The sequence below is a fragment of the Puma concolor genome, chromosome B1 (assembly GCF_028749965.1).
Source record: "Puma concolor isolate L17-30 chromosome B1, mPumCon1.1.hap2, whole genome shotgun sequence".
NCBI classification, from domain to species: Eukaryota; Metazoa; Chordata; class Mammalia; order Carnivora; family Felidae; genus Puma; species Puma concolor.
Genome location: NC_141670.1, coordinates 151,934,411 through 151,957,305, shown reverse-complemented (window position 1 = coordinate 151,957,305; position 22,895 = coordinate 151,934,411). Strand labels below are relative to the sequence as shown.

General features: G+C 37.0%; 1 protein-coding gene across 4 annotated transcripts in view; it reads left to right on the top strand.

Annotated features, from left to right (window-relative positions):
• Positions 1 to 22,895, top strand: part of STAP1 (signal transducing adaptor family member 1) — a 51,493-nt gene that overhangs the window by 18,911 nt on the left and 9,687 nt on the right. For 3 of the 4 annotated variants that reach the window (XM_086704923.1, XM_025921931.2, XM_025921930.2), the window contains 6 exons: positions 923 to 994; positions 6,329 to 6,442; positions 9,148 to 9,204; positions 12,154 to 12,326; positions 13,813 to 13,941; positions 21,746 to 21,815. In XM_086704923.1, coding sequence (XP_086561049.1) covers positions 923 to 994; positions 6,329 to 6,442; positions 9,148 to 9,204; positions 12,154 to 12,326; positions 13,813 to 13,941; positions 21,746 to 21,815 — 615 coding nt within the window. Of the gene's footprint in view, positions 1 to 922; positions 995 to 6,328; positions 6,443 to 9,147; positions 9,205 to 12,153; positions 12,327 to 13,812; positions 13,942 to 21,508; positions 21,680 to 21,745; positions 21,816 to 22,895 lie in introns of those variants that run through there. The other variant, XM_086704924.1, reaches the window with a different exon arrangement.

Here is a 22,895-nt window from a genome sequence, read left to right as displayed (position 1 = left end):
CTCGAAACCCCCATGTCATTCTTTTGTAATACAGCCAGTCTTCACAGAATGTAAATTCCCCTTATTTAAATAACTTTCACTTGAGTGAAATGAAACTAGGTTATTTAAATTTTTTAAACCTAAAAAGTTGTATTTCTATAAAACCCATAATAATGTGAATGTAGCAATAATGAATGAAATTCGGACTTCAATGTTTAGCTTTGATGTTAAACTATTTTTATGATTATGAACTATTCCATTGCCTTTATTTATATAAACATACACTATTTATAGGACCCACACTATAAGCCATGTACTCTAAGTGCTTTACATATGCCAATTTATTCAATCCTTTCAATTGTCCCGGAATCTAGATATTTAATGCTTGTCCTATCTTGACCCCTAAATGGCTCCTCTTACAGGTGCAGGCTTCCACTGATGCCTACATAAAAAGTCAAGTGTCTTAAATCAATGGGGAAAGTTTTGAAAAATGACCTATTTAAACACAAATCAAATTACATCCTTACCTCACACCTTATGCTAAAATAAATTTGTGAAAGATTTAATCAAGACCTAGATGTAAAGGGGAGCCCTGGTGGCTCAGTCGTTTAAGAGTCCGACTCTTGGTTTCAGCTCAGGTCACGATCTCAGGGTTTGTGAGCTCAAGTCCTATGTTGGGCTCTGTGCTAACAGTGCAGAGCCTGCTTGGAGTTTTCTCTCTCTCCCTCTCTCTCTGCTGCTCCTTGCTCTCTGAATGAATGAATGAATGAATGAACTTTAAAAAAAGGAGTTAAATGTAAAATTAAGCCATAAGTTAGGTGATTTATCTCAGGGTAAAGAAGAAACCTATATCAAACAGCAATTAAGGAAGTTACAAAGAAAAGTGGTAACAAGAAAACAGTTGAATATATACCAATGAAATAATGCTCTTTCTTTCCCACAGGAGTATAAACATTACTGGACAGAGTTGAGAGGAACTACACTTTTTTTTTATTCTGACAAAAAAAGTCCAACAGTAAGTAGTTAAACACATTTGACTGGTTCCATTTTTTCCAATATAGACATGTTATATAGTTTTATTCATTTGGGGTTTTCTGTCTCTCAAGAGTAAAGATATTCTAGTAAAACCAATTCAAATAAGAACGTTGATATCTGTGGATACTATCAGATATAAGACCTATGGTAAAGTTTCCAGGGCACCTACGAAGAAGATATAAACTTGTGTCTTTAGTTTTGCATTTTTTTCTTTCTGATCCCAATGGTAGAAACTTAGTTGAAAAGTGAAAATTTTAGCTAGGTAACAAGATACAACTTGCTTAATGCCAAGGGGTAGCCTTAATTTCCCCAGTTTTTTATCTTGCTGTATCATGCAGTTATTATCTGAAAGAAACTAGATGATCCCCAAAGCCTCATAACATAAAATATGTCACAATTTAATTTTTCTAGGGAGATGAAAACATAACCTGCTAAAGGGACTTCTAAGAGCTTAAGCATGAGAATAAAGAGATTCTGAGATTTATTTATTAGTATTAATTTCAAATAATTTATTTTTAATTTTTTTATTTTTACATTTATTTATTTTTGAGAGACAGAGCGTGAACAGGGGAGGAGCAGAGAGAGAGGGAGACACAGAATCTGAAGCAGGCTCCAGGCTCTGAGCTGTCAGCAGAGCCGGATGTGGGGCTCAAACCCACGAACTGTGAGATCATGACCTGAGCCCAAGTCGGACACTCAACCAACTGAGCCACCCAGGCGCCCCTATCAAATACTTGATTTATATTTCAATTTTTCCAAAGATCAAAAACTGTGTATTTCATTTTTCCCACAAATAAAATGTAGCGTTTTAGTGTCAAATGTTTGCCTACCATGGAATGCTATACCTGTAGGAGATTTTATGATCTAATAACTTGTTTAAATACAAACATTTTGTACGATGGATGCAGTAGCCCACAGTTCTTGGAACATCATTATTACGTGCCCAGATTTAATGAAAGAGACAGAAAAAACAGCTTTTGTGATGTATTCCACCTTGCAGGTATTTTAGTGCCATTAGTGGTAAATTAACCAGAAATCATTTAAAAAACAAACAAACAAAATGTGTTGAGAACTGGGTATTACATGTAAGTGACGAATCACTAAATTCTATTCCAATATTACACTATATGTTAACTAATGAGAATTTAAATAAAAGATTGAAAAAAAATAAGAACATGCAAAAACAAACAAACAAAAACAAACTTAAAATGATGACTTTCACCAGAGTTCTGGACAGGTAAGATTCATATGGAGGTGTTTTCAAATGCCATAATAAATTTTAATAAAATGAATCCCTCCGTTGTGCCTTCCAACTTCCTACTGATGTCAGTGAGACTATGAGAGACCCTGGTCTAACCCTTGTACAGTATACATAGTGGGTGAGTGAATAGTTATTGCTCACTTGCTACCTGGCATGAGGCAGTACAGCTTAGTGAGTACAGCTTAGTGACTGCCGCCTGGTCTTCAGGCAGACTGCCTGGCTTGTTATCCTGTCTCTGCCACTGTGAACTGTGGGTCTTGGGCTAGTTACCTAACCTGTCTGTGTCAGTATATCAGACAGGGAACTGGTAGGAAACAGATGACATCTCAAATTGGGCATTTTTTTTTAAGATTTTATTTTTAAGTAATCTCTAAACCCAATGTGGGGCTCGAACTTACATATGCCCCTAACCAAGATCAGGAGTTCGTGCCCTACTGATCAAGCCAGCCAGGAGCCCCTCAGATTGGGCATTTTTGAAGACAGCTTAATGAAGATGCTATATTCAAAGCAGTGGACAGGATATAGGAAAACCACAAAGGATAGAATAGAACTCTGAGGCTAGGAACAGTTCCCTACTTTGATGCCCAGAATTTAAAAAAAAAAAAAAGTGGGAGAAGAGTGAACAGAAGTGTATGAAGATGACTACATTGAGAGGAGTAAGATCTTTGACTGAGGAAGCAATTGCATAAATACCTCACTCTCCTCAGGCTTCTGATCTCCTGCCAGTGTTAACTAGGGTCCAACACAATGGGAATAAAGGGACCCTTGATGTTGTCCCCACAGGTCCCTCTCCTGTGCACAGCACTGTGTGGTAAAGGGATAAAAGGAAACCCAGGGAAGCAAATAAAAGATCTTGTCCAACATCATTTCCAAATCCCTAAAATTAGGATAAAAAGAATCACCCATTACATGAGGTTATCAAAAGGATTAGACGAGATAATGAATTTAAGGACTTGAGAGATGAGCTGCCACATAGCAGGCATTCAAGCATTTTACATACATTATCTCATCTAATTCGCATAACAACTCTTCTGAGTGGTATACTATTTTAATCACCACTTATAGATGAGAGTAGTCAAGTTTAGGGATTCAGAAGTTGTACAAGATCAGACAGTTAATGAAAGGGGTACCATCCAGGTCCTGCTCCTGAGCCAGCATTCTTAACCACTATGCCATGAACAGACTGTTACAATGAAATACTGCAGAATTGTCCATCTACCCATTTTGTTAAAAGAGGGTGCAGACTTTAGGAAATTTGGGGAGGGGGCAATAGTCTCAGGAGAAAGCATAGAGATAGAACAGGCGAGAAGTGGAGATAATTCAGCTTATAGTAGGGAAGAATTTAAAGCTGCCTTGACATATTTGAAAGACTGTCAGGAGGTCATGTGAAAGAGTCAATGAATTCGTTTCATGTTATTACAGAGAAAGAGGACTAGGACCATTGGATGGAAATTAACTGGAGGAACGACTGTGCCTTGCTAGCAGGCAGAATGGCATAGAGGCATAAGTTCCATGTTGTTTGAGATATTCCAACATAGACAGGATGGCTACAGGGAGGGATGCCATGGAGGAGATTCAAGCATCAGATGGCAGCTGGATTAGACAGATGACCTTTAAGGCTCTTTTCAACCCTACAATTAAAAAAAAAAAAAAAAAAAGATAAAACTTCCTTTCTTCTAATCAATAGATCAGCACTCTATCTAATTCGGCCACTTCCTCCTCTGTTGCTTCCTCCTTTGTCTCAGCAAAGTTTACTTAGCTTAATCTAGACAATCCATCAGAAAAAGATTTGTGTGCAATTTTTTTGATTCTGTCCTGCTTCCCTTATACCTTTCCATCCATTTTTAATTGCTCTTTGTCCATTGAAAATAAATAGGTCAACCCAAACGAATCCACAACTTCATCATTATAGAAATAGGTCTGGAAAAAAAATTTACTTACTTATTTTTCTGCCTTACTTTATTCAGAAAAATAAAATAAGGACACAAAGCAGAACCTAGTAAAATAAGTTCTATTGGTCAAAACAGAGGAAAATAAAAAAGTCAAGAATGAGGCTAATTCAGAAAAAAAAATTATGCCATAAAAACTCTACTATACTTACTGGAGGTGGATTTGATCTTCCCACACTAGAGAACAGGTCTGACCAGTTGCATACAGAGTAGCCTATATATACCAGTTGTTCAGAAGAAATATTCTAATTGTATTGGGCTAAGAGAGGAATTTCTTAATAGGATCCTTATAACCAGTGATGTGATAAATGTTGAAGAAGAGCATTCTTGAAAAAATCATGTGTATGAATATATGTATACAAGTTTATTATAAATATTACTGATATAAAGAATGTGTAGCACAAAGTTGAAAAAATAAAATATACAATTTTTAAAAATATTTTCTTTCTTAAAAAAAATTTTTAATGTTTATTTTTTTTTTAAATTTTTTTAATGTTTTTTTTTTATTTTTTTTTCAACGTTTATTTATTTTTGGGACAGAGAGAGACAGAGCATGAACGGAGGAGGGGCAGAGAGAGAGGGAGACACAGAATCGGAAACAGGCTCCAGGCTCCGAGCCATCAGCCCAGAGCCCGACGCGGGGCTTGAACTCACGGACCGCGAGATCGTGACCTGGCTGAAGTCGGGACGCTTAACCGACTGCGCCACCCAGGCGCCCCTTTAATGTTTATTTTTGAGAGAGAGAGACAGAGTGCAAGCAGGCATAGGGAGAGAGAGAGAGGGAGACACAGAATCTGAAGCAGGCTCCAGGCTCCAAGCTATCAGCACAGAACCCAATGTGGGGCTCGAACTTATGGACTGTGAGATCATGACCTGAGCCGAAGTCAGACATTTAACTGACTGAGCCACCCAGGCGCCCCTACAATATTTTTTATTATAGTTTCCATATAGGTAATTGATTCTCACAGATACTTTCATTGATCTTTCTGAACTTGGATCCACAGGCAACTAAAATTGCAATTCAATCATGATTTGACAAATGCAGTTGTCTTCCAATCTGCTGTTTCCCTAATAAATTTGTCACTAAATGTGACATTTGATATGAATGTCGACTGATATTTTTGTTTACATTAATGATAAGAGGAATGCAAAGCAATAATCATGTATGTTAGAACTTCACCTATTTTGATAATGACATGGGTAAGTTCTTTGCTAAACAACATGATAATTTCTGAATCATGGGACAATATTTTGTCAATTTTTTTTTGTTCTGTTCACAATGAAAAAGTTTCAAACACAAGAAACTTTAACATTTTATCTGCTTTATTAATGTTTTACCCCTCACTTTGCTACCCAGAGCCCAGCAAACTGTGGCCCTTGACCCAAATCTAGCCACTGGCCTGATTTTGTACAGTCTATGAGCTAAGAATGTTTTTTACATTTTCAAAGTGTTGTATGAAAACAATAAGAATTTGCAACAGAGACTCTGTGTGTTCTGCAAACCTGAGACATTTACTATCTAGCTTTTGCAGAAAAAAAATTGCTGGCTCCTAGGACAATTAATAAAACAATAAATCAAGCCCTAATTTGTAAGGTTTACCAATTTCCAAGGTGTAAATACTCCCACCACAGCTGATTTTAAACTATCAGTGTGACTTTCCTGAATTGGGAAGAAAGGTATGGTAATACACTGTTAGATAGTATTTCCCTCAAACAGAAATAAGGATGTAAATAACCTCAAGGGCATAGCAAATACAATGTAGTAATATAATTAGAAAATGATGAGTTTTGAATTTTAGTTACCTTTGTTTTTAATATAATTGTATGTTTATATAATTTAATTTTTAACAGCTGTGTTTAGTGACTGGCTTGCAAACTTCCTAAAAATGAAAGAATCAGCTTTTGCAAAGTCATGTGGGCCAGATGTATTCATGTGGACCATCACAGAATACATCTCCAAATGCCTTCTGAGTTCGGAAGGCTTGCGATGCCCAGTTGAAAGCCAAGATTTCATGCAAGGTCCAAATCAGTTATGTTCCTCCTTTCTAGAACTAATGTATGTTACCCATGAAACAATTTAATGAGATTTTCCTTATCTTTGCAGTATGTTGACAAGTTAGACATAATAGACCTCACATGCCTTACTGACCAGAATTCAACCGAAAAGAATTGCGCAAAATTCACCCTTGTTTTACCAAAAGAGGAAGTGCAACTGAAGGTGAGTGAGGAGACGCAATTAGTTGGAAACAAGTTGTTATAAATAGCACTCGCCTCTTCACAACCCACTGAGCTGAGGTAAAGAGGAATCGTAAGAGGACCTGCCAAGTCTCATTCTTTGTTCGTATTTCTTGCCTCTTGCCAAAAACTGCAGTTTTCCAAATAGGGATTTGAAAGGGCCTGTCCACTTGTTTAGTATACAAGCACATTGAAACCATACACTTCTGTCCTCTGACAAAGTCAGAGATCCCACCTGGTGTTTTTAAGAAGTTGTTCTTGAGTTGATACTTACCAAGTTCCCAGATGAATCTGAGCCGTGTCCAACATGATACATGTTTGGAACTACTGAATTAGACAAACCCACATTTCACAAATCGAGAGATATTTTGCAAGGCAATTGGCCTGTACAGTAATCTTCAAAAATATCGCTGTGAGAAAAGCCAAAGGAAGGCCAGACACCTGTGTCCAATTTTGGAAACTGTGGCGTATGACAGCTACATGCAGTGTGTGATCCTGGACTGGATTCTGGGCTAGAAAAGGAAAACAAAAAACTATAAAGAACATTACTGTTACAATAGAAAAATTCAGAAAAGAACTGTGTATTAGATATACACCGTTTGTGAAAGATGGTATTAATCTCATAAAACTCTAAGCCCCACACGAGCAGAAATTTGTTTGTTAAATTCATCACTGTACAGCTAGCACTTGCACAGAAAAACAGTTTTTCTTGAATTGACATTCAAAGCGAGCCAGTTAAAGTCAACCAACAATTACAGTGTTAAATGTATTGTTGCAATTGAATAAGAAGTTGTTCGAGTTGGCCTTGCAGGCACTGCTCATGAATCTTTACAGTACCGTAGTCCCCCTCCCCCCCTTAAAGTGGTTACAGTTACCCGTGGTCAACTGCAGCCTGGAAGCAGATGGTCCTCCTTCTGACCTTATCAAAAGGTCAGTAGTAACCTAACACTCCACCACAAGGCCTACGTCATTCACCTCACTTCATGTCATCATGTAGGCATTTTATCATCTCGCACCATTGCAGGAAGAAGGGTGAGTACAGCACAATAAGATATTTTGAGAAAAAGACCACATTCACATAACTTTTATTGAAGAATATTGTGATAATTGTTTTATTCCATTACTGTTGTTAATCTCTGTGTCTGATTTATAATTTAAACTTTATCATAGGCATGTATGTACAGGAAAAACATAGTATATGTAGCGTTTAGTACTATCTTCGATATCAGGCATCTACTGGGGGTCTTGGAATGTATCCCCATAGATAAGGGGGAATACTGTACTAGGAATCGCTAGTTAGGAAATCTAGGCCCTACCCCTAACCCTGGGCCCCAGATTTTTTGTTTTAAGCAAAGTTCCCAGATGATTCTGATATGGTGGATAAAGAACACGAGATTGGAATCATATGTCTGGGGTTGAATTCTGGCTGTTTTATTCATCAGCTGTGTAATTGTAGGCAAGTTACTTAACTCCTTTATGCCTTGGTTTCTTCATCCACAAGTAAGTCTTTACTCAGATGTATCTCTCTTACTGAGACTACCTGGACCATTTTATTAAAATTGCAACCCTTTTCCTCTCCCCTAGCCCCTAATGACATTCTCATTGAAATTCTCAATTACCCTGCTCTACATTTTATTCTCCCATTTATTTCCTTCTGACGCTACAATATTTACTTACTATTCTACTTATGATATATTATTCCATAACTAGATCCAAAATTCCAGAACAAGGATTAGTATTTTGTTCTCTGATGTGAACCAGTACCTAGAATAGTGCCTAGCCCTTAAGGTACTCAATAAATATGTTAAATGAGCAAATCTATAAAATAAAAATTTCTTAAAGTACCTTTTGCAGAATTACCATAAAGATTAAATCATTTAATGTGTGAAGTACTTAGAACAGTAGCTGCCCCCTATAAATACTTAATAAATGTTGGCTATATTAGTAGGACTTAGAGCTAAGAATTGGAAATTTTTAAGGACTAACTATATTGGTCTTACCTGGTTGCAAACTTAAAGCCAGTCAATATTAAATACCAGTGGGGTGGATCAACCATTAACTCACACATTGCAGAAATAAGTGAATAACATTTACTTTTTTTAAAAGTAAATGTGGGGCGCCTGGGTGGCGCAGTCGGTTAAGCGTCCGACTTCAGCCAGGTCACGATCTTGCGGTCCGTGGGTTCGAGCCCCGCGTCAGGCTCTGAGCTGATGGCTCACAGCCTGGAGTCTGTTTCCAATTCTGTGTCTCCCTCTCTCTCTGCCCCTCCCCCGTTCATGCTCTGTCTCTCTCTGTCCCAAAAATAAATAAACGTTGAAAAAAAAAATAAAAGTAAATGTGTATGATTTTACTTGTTTGGTAAGCAGATAGATTGAAGCTATATACTTCTGACAAAAGAAAATAGTTTTGGAATTTCATAACATATGCATTGTCTTAAACAAAAAGGAAAATGAATTGTTTCTTCCTTTCAACTAATTTAAAGTGCTTTAAAAATTACAACTGACTTTTTAAAACAACGTGCTTCAATAGAAAGATATGCATTTTGTCAACCTTGCTGGGTTTTGATAGCTTACACATTTGGAGTCTTATGAAACAATCATATGAAATTCTAAAATTACCTGAAGTTAATAAAAGTGTTAATGTTCACACTTATGTTTTTTTTCTTTATGTTTTTGTTTTCATCTTCAGACAGAAAACGCAGAAAGTGGGGAAGAGTGGAGAGGCTTCATTCTTACAGTAACAGAGGTAGGAAGGACATTACTTTTGATTGATTCATTAATTCAACAAATATTTACTGGACACTGACTATGAACCATACAGAGTGAAAAGGGTAAAGTGAAGATACAAGAATTGAAAAAGACAGATATATACCCGTACATTTACTCATGAAATTTATATTTGTATGAGGTGGATGGAAAGGAAGAAAGACAATAAACAAAATAGTTTAAAATTGTGATAACTGTTATGAAGAAAATAAACCAGGCCATGTGCTAGCTAGAGAGTAACAGGTGGTCAGGGAGATCTACTTTTTGGTCTTTTGACACAATGGTTCTTTGTATATGTTGATAGTTACAGCTTATATAGCATCATCTAAAATACTTTCCAATTCCTTTCTTATTCATTTAATACATATTTATAAAATGCTGAGATGAATTTTATGAATAACATAAACAATATAACAGAAAGACCATCAAAATGAATATTCACCTTTAAGCATTTGTGTAGTTAGTCTTAAGACAAAAGGATGCTTACCTGTTCAGCTCCCATGGCATCTTCTCAGAGACAAATAGTAAGATCTGCTTATAGTTAACAGTTGCAGCAGGATGTCTACCATTATTTTAAGTGAAGCTTCTGTAGCAACTGTCTTATAAACATTAGGTACTTTAAGAGCCAGCCCCCAAAGAAGGATCATGTTCTCTGATACTTTAAGAGAAGAAGTCAGTTAAGTACAGACTATCCAAAGCGAGTTCCTAAGTAAAGGCTTTGCAGTCACATGAGATAAGCACTGCACTTTACTGAGATGATGGATGCTGGGTTTTTTTTAGGTTTCCTTATTTATTTTAAGAGAGAGAGACAGTTCAAGAAGGGGAGGGGCAGAGAGGGGGTGGAGAGAGAATCCCAAGCAGGCTCCATTCTGTAAGCACAGAGCACAAAGTGGGGCTCAATCTCATGAACTGTGAGATCATGACCTCAGCCAAAACCAGGAGTCAGATGCTTAACTGACTGAGCCACCCAGGTGCCCTGATGCTGGCTTTTTATATCAGCCAATAACAGGTGAAAGTTGGACGTTCAGCTACCATGTAGGGAAGTCTCAGGAGGTTAGAAAACTGGACGAGTTAAAGATGTGAAAGACATTTTGACTTGTGTGGAGGAAGAAACTCAATGGGGAAGTCCAGTGATGTTGTGAAAAAGCATCTTTGTGTGACACAGCACTTTTATATTGGGATACAAGTATCCCAAGGGTATATGAGTAGGTATCAAAGAGAATACCAAAACCACTGGAAAGCCTTGGGGTGCATCTACCTGGTACACTAATTATGTTTTGGCAAAAAGAAATTGTTTTTTAGTTTTTTTCCTTAAGTTAAGGATAAAAAGCATTATTTTAATTAAAATGTACATAATTATATTACAGAACGCAAAATAAAATTCATGTGAATTTCCAAGAGAAGAACAGTTATCTTAAATTTTGTGCTGTATGAATTTTGTTTGTTACTAGGTTCCCTGAACACTCTGTGTACATTCACACCATACTGTTGTTAGGACAGCTTTACCAGAAGTTCGAGAAACATAGACTGTAGTTGAAAGAGCAGAAAAAAAAAAAAAAAAAGAAAGAAAGAAAGAAAGAAAGAAAGGAAAAGAAAGAAAGAAAAGAAAGAAAAGAAATGAAAAGATAAAAAAGAAAGAAACTTTGCTTTTGAATTAAATAAACTGGAGTTTGAGTCCACAGTTTTCTAGCTATGTGACCCTGTTAGTTATTTAACTTTTCTGAACCTTTTTCTTTCTCCTGAACCTTTTTTTTTCCCCCTATTTGTAGAGTAGGGATAACATACCTCTCTTATAGTATTGCTGTGAGGATTTGCAATAGCACAATGCTTGGGACATAATAGGCAATTAATAAGCAGTACCTTCCTCATTAGTTTCTCCTCATTCTTTTATTTTATTTGCTGGATTGGTATATAAGGAAATAACTGTACTGATTATTAGTTAGCTTAGCTAAGTTATCCAGAAAAAGTCTCTAATCATTTTTTATTGTGTACCCTTATTCTGTTTTTATTTCAAACTTCACAAACACACATATATGCACATATATAAGATATAAACAATAGGAATTAATAAGCACATGTAAATAGGCCATAAGGAGATGTAAATCAGGGGTACGAATATCAGGAGGGTATAGGTTACTCAATCCAAAATACATCTCTAGAGAAGGCTAAAAGAAACTAAGTACAACAGTATCATAATCCTAGTGTGTGAATGAAAATTTGAAATACACACACAGATACACCGAAGTCTAGACCTCTGGCTACAGATGCTCGGTCATCTAACGAATAGTTCCATCTGAACCCTATGTTGCCATATGGCTGGTGCAGCGAATTCCAGGTTAGCTGTGGGACAGCAAGGCACCTCACTGGTACTTTGGGACTTAACTGGCAGCAAGAACTAGTGAGGTCAGAATGAAAAATGAGAGATATGTTGTTACTTGAATTAGCCTGTAGTGCAAGGTGGGTAGACTTTGCTATGTGCCAGGCCAAAAGGAACAGTTCTAGGAAGAAGGAAGAAGATTGGGCACATTGTGCAAGTTAAAGCTTTGTGGTTGGCTTGAAGGCAGTTTTTTTTTTCTTATGTCTATTTTTAAGAGACAGAGACAGAGAATGAATGGGGGAGGGGTAGAGAGAGAGGGAGACACAGAATCCAAAGCAGACTCCAGGATCTGAGCTGTCAGCACACAGCCCAATGTGGGGCTCGATCTCACAAACTGCATGATCATGATCTGGGTCGAAGTCAGCCACTGAACTGACTGAGTCACCCAGGTGCACCTTGAAGGCAGTTTTAAGACACCAAGATCCTCTATTCATGATCCTCCCCATCCATGTCAGATAACTGAAGCTCCTTAGGACCACAGCGGTCTCCTCTTTGCTGAAATCACTTAGTTACTCTGTTTTCTTGTTTGCCTACTGACTTAATTGGTTTCAGCTGTCAGTTCCTCTACACGTGTCACTCCTTCCTGGGCAAGTAATTCGACTGCAAGAAGTCCTAGAGAGAGAGAAAAGGAGGAGGATTGAGACAGAGCGGATACCGAGTTCAGCTATAGAAAAGGAGCAGGAACCTACTGAAGATTATGTGGATGTACTGAACCCTATGCCAGTGTAAGTGTACCACAAACTCTAGTTTGTTTATTAGATTGTTAATATTAATTTCTAATTATCAAGGAGAGTGAGCCATTGACCTCATTAAACCAGGGATAGTAAACTGTCTTGCGGGTGAACATTAGATCTCGGAGTAGATGCCACATTTCCTCTTCTATGTCATAATCACCAAAATTCAAAATGCAGGTTTTACCGCACAGGAAATCCCCTTCCACCCACACCTTTAGACCAAATAGATATTCTTTCCAAAGCTCAACCCTAAATAAAAACTGCTATGTAGAAGGAAGGAAAAGATGTTGGGTTTTTTTTTTTTAACCATGCAACTCCATGGTTGACTGTTTTTCTGTCAGAAAATTAGACCAAAGAGTTTCAAGTATCTGAATGTTCTATTCAGTTGTCTAATCAGTGAGTACTGATTGAGCTTGTACTTTGAGGAAAGCCCTGTGAACAGTGTAGAAGGTGTTGGTGGGAAAATGAAGAGGCACAGACAGGCTGAACCCAGCAACATCCTTATTTTTCACTCTTATATTGCTGAAAAGTGTGGCTAAGATTGGGATCCCTTTCCTCCTGAAGTCGAGGTCTTCTTGTCAGGGAAACTTATGCTGGTACCACCTGCGACATCAGGTTCTGCTCTGTACAGTCTAGCTGTACTGTAAGTGCTGACACCTGCCTACCATCACTCTCAGCTGAAACCAGTGACATTTGAAGGACTGATAGGTTAAAAGTCACACAAACTGCCTCTTTTTCTTTTTTCCTCAATAAAACAAGTAATATGTATTTTTACAAATAGATAAAAAGAATATTAAAACCATTCTTTTTCCCACCACACAGAGATATTCACTGTTAACCTTTTGGGTAATTGCATATCTTGCCATATTTTTCTCTGTTGAAAAAACCCAGACTTTTCATTGACTACAAAATTTATTATAAAAATGAGAAGTGCTTTCTTAAAGATTTATGCATTAAAATAGCATCAATGCCATTGGAAAGCCATATTATACTAAAAGGAGTAGATTCAGATATGCCCTTAAATATCAGTTATTTAAAACAGAGACCATAGAAGAGAACCATCTATAGAAATGTTTTGTATCCCTGAAGAGAAACCACCAACCAGTATTATTTACCCAAGAGCTTATTATAAACTGAGATTATGAACTGGAGATATACTATTAATTCTTATTTTAGATTTTCAAATGGTAATGGTGATTACATACTGACCAGTAGGTAACTTTTCAGATCCTCTTTGGTTAAAGAAAGAGGTTTGGAGGGATAAGGGAAGAAAGACCTTAATTAAGCATAAGTGTGCTTAATAGTGCCCCAGGCTTGTAATAACAGTAATTATATCATTGTAATTGTAGTAATAAAACTGGGAATTAAATTAAGAAAAATTAATAACTACAGCTCTTAGAGTTATTTTGGAAGCATCTTTTTCAAGTAATGATCTTCATCAGTTAAAAAAATCCTGTTTTTCATCTCACCTTTATAGATGTTTTTATGCGGTGTCCCGGAAAGAAGCAATTGAGATGCTTGAGAAGAACCCTTCTTTGGGAAATATGATCCTGAGGCCTGGTAGTGACAGCAAAAACTATTCCATCACTATCCGGCAGGGGATAGAGTATGTTTAATTAAAAAAAAAAAACATATGGAATTGTTAAAAGCACGGTATCACTTTAAAAGGCAAAGTCACACAAGATCAGCAGCTGCTGTGTGTTTTGTTGGGGCTAAAGATAGAAACACAAGAATAGAGAGAATGTTATAGAAACAATGCTAAAGACTGAGCCAAGGCTAATATTTACTGCAGGGAAGAAGAATGGACAAATTACTTTGATCTTGAGTATAGTTCTATTGTTCATTCATTTCAACAAATATTTATTGAACAACTACTAGATGGCCAAGTAATATGTTAGGTACTGAGGATGGAGTAGTGAACAAAACATCATCCCTGGTTTAAGGAGTTTACATTCTTGTAAGGAAACATGGACTATAAATAAATAGCATAACTAAAAAGTCATATATATGGTAATAAGGTCTATAGAAGTAAAATAAAAGAGGATGAGGGAGATGGGAACTGTCAGAGACGATATATAGAGAAACGTTTTCTTATTGCTATTGTTGTTTTCATACAGAGTGGTCAGAGAAGGCCTACTTTATTAACTGACATTTAATTAAGCAGGGGCCTGAAGGAAGTGAGGGAACAAACCTTGCCCAGGTCTGGGACAAGAGCATTCCCGGTAGCAAGTGCATGTGCCCAGAGGCAGAAGTCTGGGTTTGTTCAAAAACAGAAAGAGGCTGCTTGGTGATGCCAACAAGGAAACAGTGGTAGATGAGATTCCAGAGGTGGGGGTGGGGACCAATTACTCTAAACCCTACAGGTCATTGTAGGGACCTGACCTGGGTTATATACTCTGAATGACATGAGAGGTCACTAGACCGTGATGAATGAAGACGTGACATTATCTGACATCTATAAGAAGGACTGCTTAGGAGTCTGTTGGAAAGGTGAATAATTTCTTTCTGGTAAAGTGGCTTACCTTTGATGAGATCAGTAACACATACAGAAGTTGATTTTTCCATGTAGCTAAGGTGGTTGGATCTTCGAAGTTCCACTCCAGCTCTCAGGGTCCGTGAAATCTCACATTTCAATAGGTACTCTAGGTTAGTTAACACTTTAATAAATGATAGTGAAATTAAAATACAGATTTTTATCCTAAATGAAAATGTTCAATAAGTAATTATCTTTCATATAAAAATATAAACAGAACTTTGATTCTTGAATGTATTATTCTTTGTGGGGATAATATTCCATCAATTATTTTAGCTGTAACATTATCTACCAGCCCACTGTAAATATTAAATATGAAGACACTGACTGTGAATAAAGGCAGTAAAGAGAAAATAATTACAGTGAGCCATGGCCCAATCAGCTTCATCACTTGCCAATTACTCCATATAAACAGGGACTTGTCTTTATACTTCAGCCATGTGCACTGAATAGATGGCAAGAATGATAGATGGCAGATCAGATCCTGGTTCTGTGTGTGAAGAGACTCCGTGCGTGTGTCATTTTCCACAATGAATATCTATGTTAACTTAATGTTCTTGTGGCTTCATTATTTTTTATTATAATGCCTGACACTTGGGGTTGATGTATTTTCTTTAATTTTTTTTTTCTTTTTAGTTTATTTATATTTCATTTAGAGAGAGAGCACAAGCAGGGGAGGGTCAGAGAAAGGGATAGAGAAGACCCTAAGCAGGCTCTGCACCATCAACACAGAGCCTGATGTGGGGCTCGAACTCAAGAACCTTGAGATCATGACCTGAGCTGAGATCAAGAGTCAGAGGCTTAAGTGACTGAGCCCCCCAGGTGCCCCGGGGTTGATGTATTTTCAACTAATATGGTAGAATATCACAGATTAGTCAATTTTAATTTATTTGATATATAATTTAATTGATTATTTTGAAACAAATCCAGAAGAAATAAAAATTGACTGCCATTAAATATAGGGGGGCTTAGAAGCGTCCCTGGGAGAAAAGTGAATTTTTCTGTTGAGTAAATCTTGGTCAAGAAACTTGTCCTTTTTCACGGTTTGGGCAATTGAATATCACATAGAGTACAGAATGCTTTTAACTAATTTACTTTCGCTTTAAAAATGAAGAGCATATAAAACTGAATTAAAATCTATTTCTCAGATTTTCTAAAAAAAGAAATTTAATTGCTTGAAAGCTAAATCACACAAGAGAGTGATTAGCTTTTCTTCCTTCATTTTATTCTTGGTTGGATTGAGTGTTTGATCCATCAGTATGTGAACGCTGTGTTATTATTCTGTATAAAAGGAACAAAGTCCGGAGACCTAATGACTCTAAAGACTGTATGTTTCCTGCACAAAGCAGCCTGGTCTCTTTAAGGTGGTCTAGATTACCCCAACTTTTGCATTGCATTTTCCATACATGTGAGCTATCAGAAATAAGTGTTTTCTTTTTTTCTTTCTAAGTTTATTTTTTGAAGCTTTTTAATTTTTTTGTTTCTTTTGTTTTTATTTATTTATTATTTTTTTTTAAATATAATTTATTGTCAAGTTAGCTAAAATACAGTGTATACGGTGTGCTTTTGGCTTCGGGAGTAGTAGATTCCCATGATTCATTGTTTACATACAACACACAGTGCTTATCCTAATTAATACCCTCCTCAATGCCCATCACACGTTTTCCCTGCCCCCCCCCACTCCCTTCCACCCTAAGTTTGTTCTCTGTATTTAAAAGTCTTTTATGGTTTGCCTCCCTCTCTGTTTGTAACTATATATATTTTTTTCTTTCCCTTCCCCAATGGTCTTCTGTTAAATTTCTTAACTTCCACATATGAGTGAAAACATATGATATCTATCTTTCTCCGACTTATTTCACTTAGCATAATATCCTCCAATTCCATCCACGTTGTTGCAAATGGCATGATTTCATTATTTTTCATTGTCAAATAGTATTCCATTGTATATATATATACCACATCTTTTTTATCCATTCATCAGTTGATGGACATTTGGGCTCTTTCTATAATTTGGCTATTGTTGATAGTGCTGCTATATAACATTGGGGTACATGTGCCCCTCTGAATCAGCACTCCTGTATCATTTGGATAAATTCCTAGTAATGCTATTGCTGGGTTGTAGGGTAATTCAATCTTTAATTTTCCGAGGAAACTCCACACTGTTTTCCAGAGTGGCTGTACCAGCTTGCATTCCCACCAACAATGCAAGAGGGTTCCCCTTTCTCCACATCCTCGCCAACATCTGTTTCCTGAGCTGTTAATTTTAGCAACTCTGACTGGTGTGAGGTGGTATCTCAATGTAGTTTTGATTTGTATTTCTCCGGTGATAAGTGATGTTGAGTATTTTTCATGTGTCTGTAGGCCATTTGGATGTCTTCTTTGGAAAAGTGTCTCTTCATATCTTCTGTCATTTCTTCACCGGATTGTTTTTTGGGTGTTGAGTTTGATAAATTCTTTATAGATTTTAGATACTAGCCCTTTATCATTTGCAAATATCTTCTCCCATTCTGTTGGTTGTCTGTTAGTTTTGTTGATTGTTTCCTTTGCAGTGCAAAAGCTTTTTATCTTGATGAGGTCCTAATAGTTCATTTTTGCTTTTATTTCCCTTGCCTTTGGAGACATGTCAAGTAAGAAGTTGCTGCAGCTGAGGTCAAAGAAGTTGTTGCCTGTTTTCTCTTCTAGGATTTTGATGGTTTCCTGTCTCACATTTAATTCTTTCATCCATTTTGAATTCATTTTTGTGTATGGTATAAGAAAGTGGCCCAGTTTCATTCTTCTGCATGTTGCTGTCCAGTTTTCCCAGCATCATTTGCTAAAGAGACTATCTTTTTTCCATTGGATACTCTTTCCTATTTTGTTGAAGATTAGTTGTCCATATATTTGTGGGTCCAGTTCTGGGTTCTGTATTCTATTCCATTGGTCTATGTGTCTGTTTTTGTAAAGCTTTTAAAAAATGTTTATTTATTTTGAGAGAGAAAGAGAGAATGAGTGGGGGAGGAGCAGAGAGAAAGGGAGAGAGAGAATTCTAAGCAGGCTCTGAGCTATCAGTGCAGAGCCTGACACGGAGCTTGAACCCACAAACTGTGGGATCATGACCTGAGCCAAGATCAAGTCTGGCCACCCAGGCACCCCTAAAGTTTATTTATTTATTTTAAGAGAGACAGAGCACAAGCAGTGGAGGGGCAGAGAGAGAGAAGAGAGAGAATCTCAAGCAAGTTTTGAGGTCAGGGCAGAGAGCCCAACACAGGGCTTGACCCCATGAACTGTGAGATCATGACCTGAGCCAAAATCAAGAGCTGGACGCTTAACCGACTGAGCCACCCAGGCCTCCCAAGATATAACAGTGTTTTCTGCTGTAGGTGTGGTTTGTGACCAAATGCAATATGTTTCTATACTTAGGATATGAACTTCATGCCATAGTTTTTACTTATATTTGTCTGTATTTAAACTCCTGTCTGGCAAAGGAGTTCATATCAAACTTACATAATTCTAATTTTAGTAAACTCATTTCCAGTTTGAATTCATATAGAAATCCATGCCTTTGTACAGCTGATGGTCCTAAAAACATAACATTTCCTCCTCTCCCCCCTCCCCCCCCCCCCGCCAAAGTTCATATTTAGAAAGAGTGAGGGGAATGGTCAAAGTAGAGCATTCTAATGCTACAGTCACTATATGCTCACTTAGGCTCAGGGAAATAGTTTGTGGTTGGAAATGGATAAGAAAAATTTGAACTGTTGTTGTACCAGTTTTCCTTATGAGTCAGAAATATCTATGATGTTAGCGACTGTTCTGTGCATTGCCTAATGCCTCAAAATAGAACTTTCAGAGTGCCTGATTTCTATCTTCTGTTTAACAGAGGATAGCACTTGTAGAGAGTAGTAGAATGTTAGCTTGTTAGACTGTAGAGCTTAATGTAAAGATTTAATGTAAAGCTTAATGCAAAAATTTAGATGATTAGGAAGCACCTGAACATAGGTGAGTAACAACCCACAAAACCAATTTATTGTCTTATAGGTTATAGGAGAAATATGCAGGTATGCAAGTTTAAGTGAGTGTATCTGGCAAAACACTGGCTGAAAAGGACAGGCTAGTTTACAAAGCAGTACTTGAAAGTAAAATTATCTCCATCTGTTAACAAACCAGTTGTGGGAGGGTAGATTGATTCTTCTCCGGAAGAAGCAAAAGTCATTCAGTGTCAAAGTATCAGGTGACTCCTCTCTTGATACAAAATACCATCCACCTTTAGCCAGCCCAGTGGTGTGTGAATTCCTAAGACGTAGAGCTGTTCTTACGACAAACTTAGTGGTTTGGCTTTGTTTTCTTAAAATTGTTATGACTACATGGCAAGCTAGTAGTAAACACACTTTGGAGATCCATTAGCCAAGGAAACAGAAAATATTGACCCCAAATTAACTCCTGTAAAAAATTGGGGTCAGAAGTAAAAAACAAGTACTTATACCACATTTAAGCCACACACTTGTTAAAAGACAGGTTCCTTCTTTTTTGAGGTCATTGTCAGGAAACCTCAATATAGCACATTTTATCAATCTTGTTTTTTCCTCGGTCTTGATTTTTTTGGAGAAACAAAACAAAGTATGAAAGAAAAACAAAAGTCTAAAATGAGACTCAAACCCTAAATGACTTGAATGGAATTTTGTTTTCCTAACTTTCTGCTCGGGAATTTAGTCCTTCTAGTCAAAAGCTCCAAGAGACACTGCTCATCTTTGCTACCCTTCCTCCCACAGTTTTGTCATGAATAATGATGATGATGATGATGATGATATAGTGGCTATTATTAATAACAACAATCATTGTCCCAATTTGTGGGTGCTGTGTTGGGTGCTTGACAAGCATTTCCTTCAGGAACAATAAAAACGAACAGTTTTTTTCTTTTTTCATGTTTTACAAATGAAGCAGTTGAGCCTTGCAGAAACAACTAAGTTAAAATGATAAATTTAAAAAGTATCAAAAATAGTTATGATTTACTATATGTCTAAATGTGCCAGACGTTGTACTAAGGACTTCTCAGACAATAACTTACAATAGCCCTGTAAGGAATGGCATTTCCATGTCCGTTTTATAGATGAAAACATGAAGGGTGAGAGCTTACACAATAGAATCACAATGTGAACCTAAACTTTCTTGTTATAAAGATCATGCCCTTCAAGTTTTCTATCAGTTATTCCAAGGAATAATACAGGAATTTTTAGGAACACAGGAATTCTAATTGGAATGGGTGAGAGTTTTCAAAAGTAACTATATGATTATAAAGATCTCTTCATGTAGAGATAAAAATAAAGCTAGAATCAACCACCCCAAAAGAAGGTACCTCTGTCCAAAAATGTTTCCTTCACCAGTCTGTTACTGATTCCTGAAAGTTCAGCAATAAAGAATACTTTTTAATTTTAATTTTTTTCAAAGGGGAGAGGGTTTGTTAGGCTTTATGCAATGGTTTAAAAGTAAAGCTCTACAATAAGCCACTGGAATAAAAGTATTAGCTATTTTCCAATGTGATATTCAATTGAGAGAATGAATATTTGCATATTTGCATATAGTAGTAGATGAGGAAAAAGTCCCTTAAAAAGAAGTGTACTTCAGTCCTAGAGACATGTGACCTGGAAATGGAGAGAGGGTTGATTAGGAAGAAGTGGGGAGGGGCTCCCGGGTGGCCCAGTTGGGTGTCTGACTCTTGATTTCCACTGGGGTCCTGATCTCACGGTTCGTGAGTTCAAGCCCCACATGCTAATAGCATGGAGACTGCTTAGGATTCTCTCTCTCCCCTTTCTCTGCCCCTACCCTGCTTGTGCTCTCTCTTAAAATAAATGAATAAACTTAAAAAAATAAAAAAAAAAAGAAGAAAGAAGGAGGGAGGCCCTGCTAACAAACTTAACCTGGTAGACAGCTTTTAGACTGCTTCTGTGTGATGTTGAATTAGTTTCTCTTTCAAGCAAATGGCAGTGTAATAAATGCTTTTAACTTTTCAACATTAGAAGAAGCCCTGGTTGTGACACTGTCATATGAATCAAGGGAATTCAAGGCAAACCTACTGGCTTCTCTCAATATAAATTAATTCTATCAAATAGCACTTTAAGATGAGCTTGCAATATTTTAAAACTTCAGTTTCATAAATATTTATCGTGTGCCTAATGCTGGAAGACAAAGGTGAATTTCTATTCTGTGCTTCTTGTTCTTAAGCAATTCTAGTCAGTAAAATACCATGTGTTTGGGGTGGTAATAATTTAGAGTGCTATGTGACCACAGAAGAGGAATCGCATTATGATTCCTCTGCTGTACTTACATTGTCTCCTACAATCGTATAGTACCTAATACTGAGCATTTTCCCTGTCTCTAAGTCAGTCCTGAAGTTAGTGGATATCCAGAGTGGTATATGAGCTAGCAGGAAGAACAGCCATTCAGGGATTTCTGCTAGGATAGCGATAAGGTGGGGTAGAAAGTAATTTGCTTTCAGCAATTTTTTCTACTTCCCTTTTATTATAGAGGATATATATTTGATTTGTATGTGCCTACATAGGATCTTATAATGTTGCCTGCTTTGTAAATTATTAGCATTAAAAAATGATTTCAGAGCCTGAAAGATTTTCTGTTCTTGATTCCTTTTTTTTTTTTTTTTTTTTTTTAGTTATTCATTCACCCACTCAATGACTCAGGTTTCCTATATCCCTAGCATATAACCCCCCAAAAGAGACATACAGAACCAGGTAAATAATAAAATAAAACCTTTTTTTTTTTTCTCCTAACTATGGGAATGGATACATAGGTTTTACTGTACAGGTGATATTTTATACTCCCTTTAGTTTGATTTGATCCAGTAATATACTCAAATGGAGAGTAACATATTTTTTTTTTTTCATTTTAGCATGCCAAGAATCAAGCACTACAAAGTGATGAGTGTAGGAAAAAACTACACCATTGAACTGGAAAAACCTGTAAGTAGCTATTTCCTTGTTTTTGATGAATTTTCTTCTGCTTTTCCCTAAATCTACCTTATAGAATTCAAAGAAAGGTAGAAAAGTAGACCCCTTGCCTAGGAACATAGTGCTGGTGAAAAACAGCCATGTTAAGGAGGCCTGAACGTGGCAAATGTCAGGGTAAGAAGTGAGGTATAAGCGCAGGGGGATGTGGCACAGTAGAAGATAATCTGCTAAGAATTCTTTCTACTTTTGTTTCTCTGCACTCTTTATCAATAGAGTTGCTTCAGGGAGAGAATATTTTTTTGTTAAACATCTGTTGTACATCCTCCAACTATATATATTTCAATGCACTTATTTCTAAAGGGAAAAATTCTGTGCGTGCCTAGTCCTCTTATACCCATCATGCAGAAGTTCAGAAATGCCTGTCATAATAGCAACATAATCATGAAGAAATGGTTTGCTCTTGATCTGCAGCCCCTCTGTTATCCCAACCAACTTACCATGGGGCTAATGATATAATATCAGAATCACAAAGTCACTGTATTAGAGAGCTAAGTACTTTACCGATACCATTTAATTAATTAATTTTAATGTATTTATTTTTGTGAGAGAGGGAGAAACTGAGTGAAAGCAGGGGAGGGACAGAGAGAGAGGGAGACACAGAGTCCGAAGCAGGGTCCAGGCTCTGAGCTGTCAGCACAGAGCCTGACATGGGGCTGGAACCCACGAGCCATGAGATAATGAACTGAGCTGAAGTTGAACACTTAACAGACTGAGCCATCCAGGCGCCCTCCATCCCACCCGGATACCATTTAATTTCATCTTCACCATTACCTTGAGGTAATGCCTGTTATAGATGTTAGAAAACTGGCATTTACATTCATCTCAACCAATGAAAATGTAGTAATGTGGCTATGGTCCCGGATGCCAGAAAAGGGAATATAGTTGTGGGATCTTAGGCTGCGGTGGCAGGGAAGATCGGACCTGAAAAGTGATATGACATAAATGGAACTGATGAGTCTTGAAGATACTTATTTTAACTTCTCTAAAATTAAGTTCTTCTTAATGCCTCTGCCTCTCTAGGCCCACTGTGTT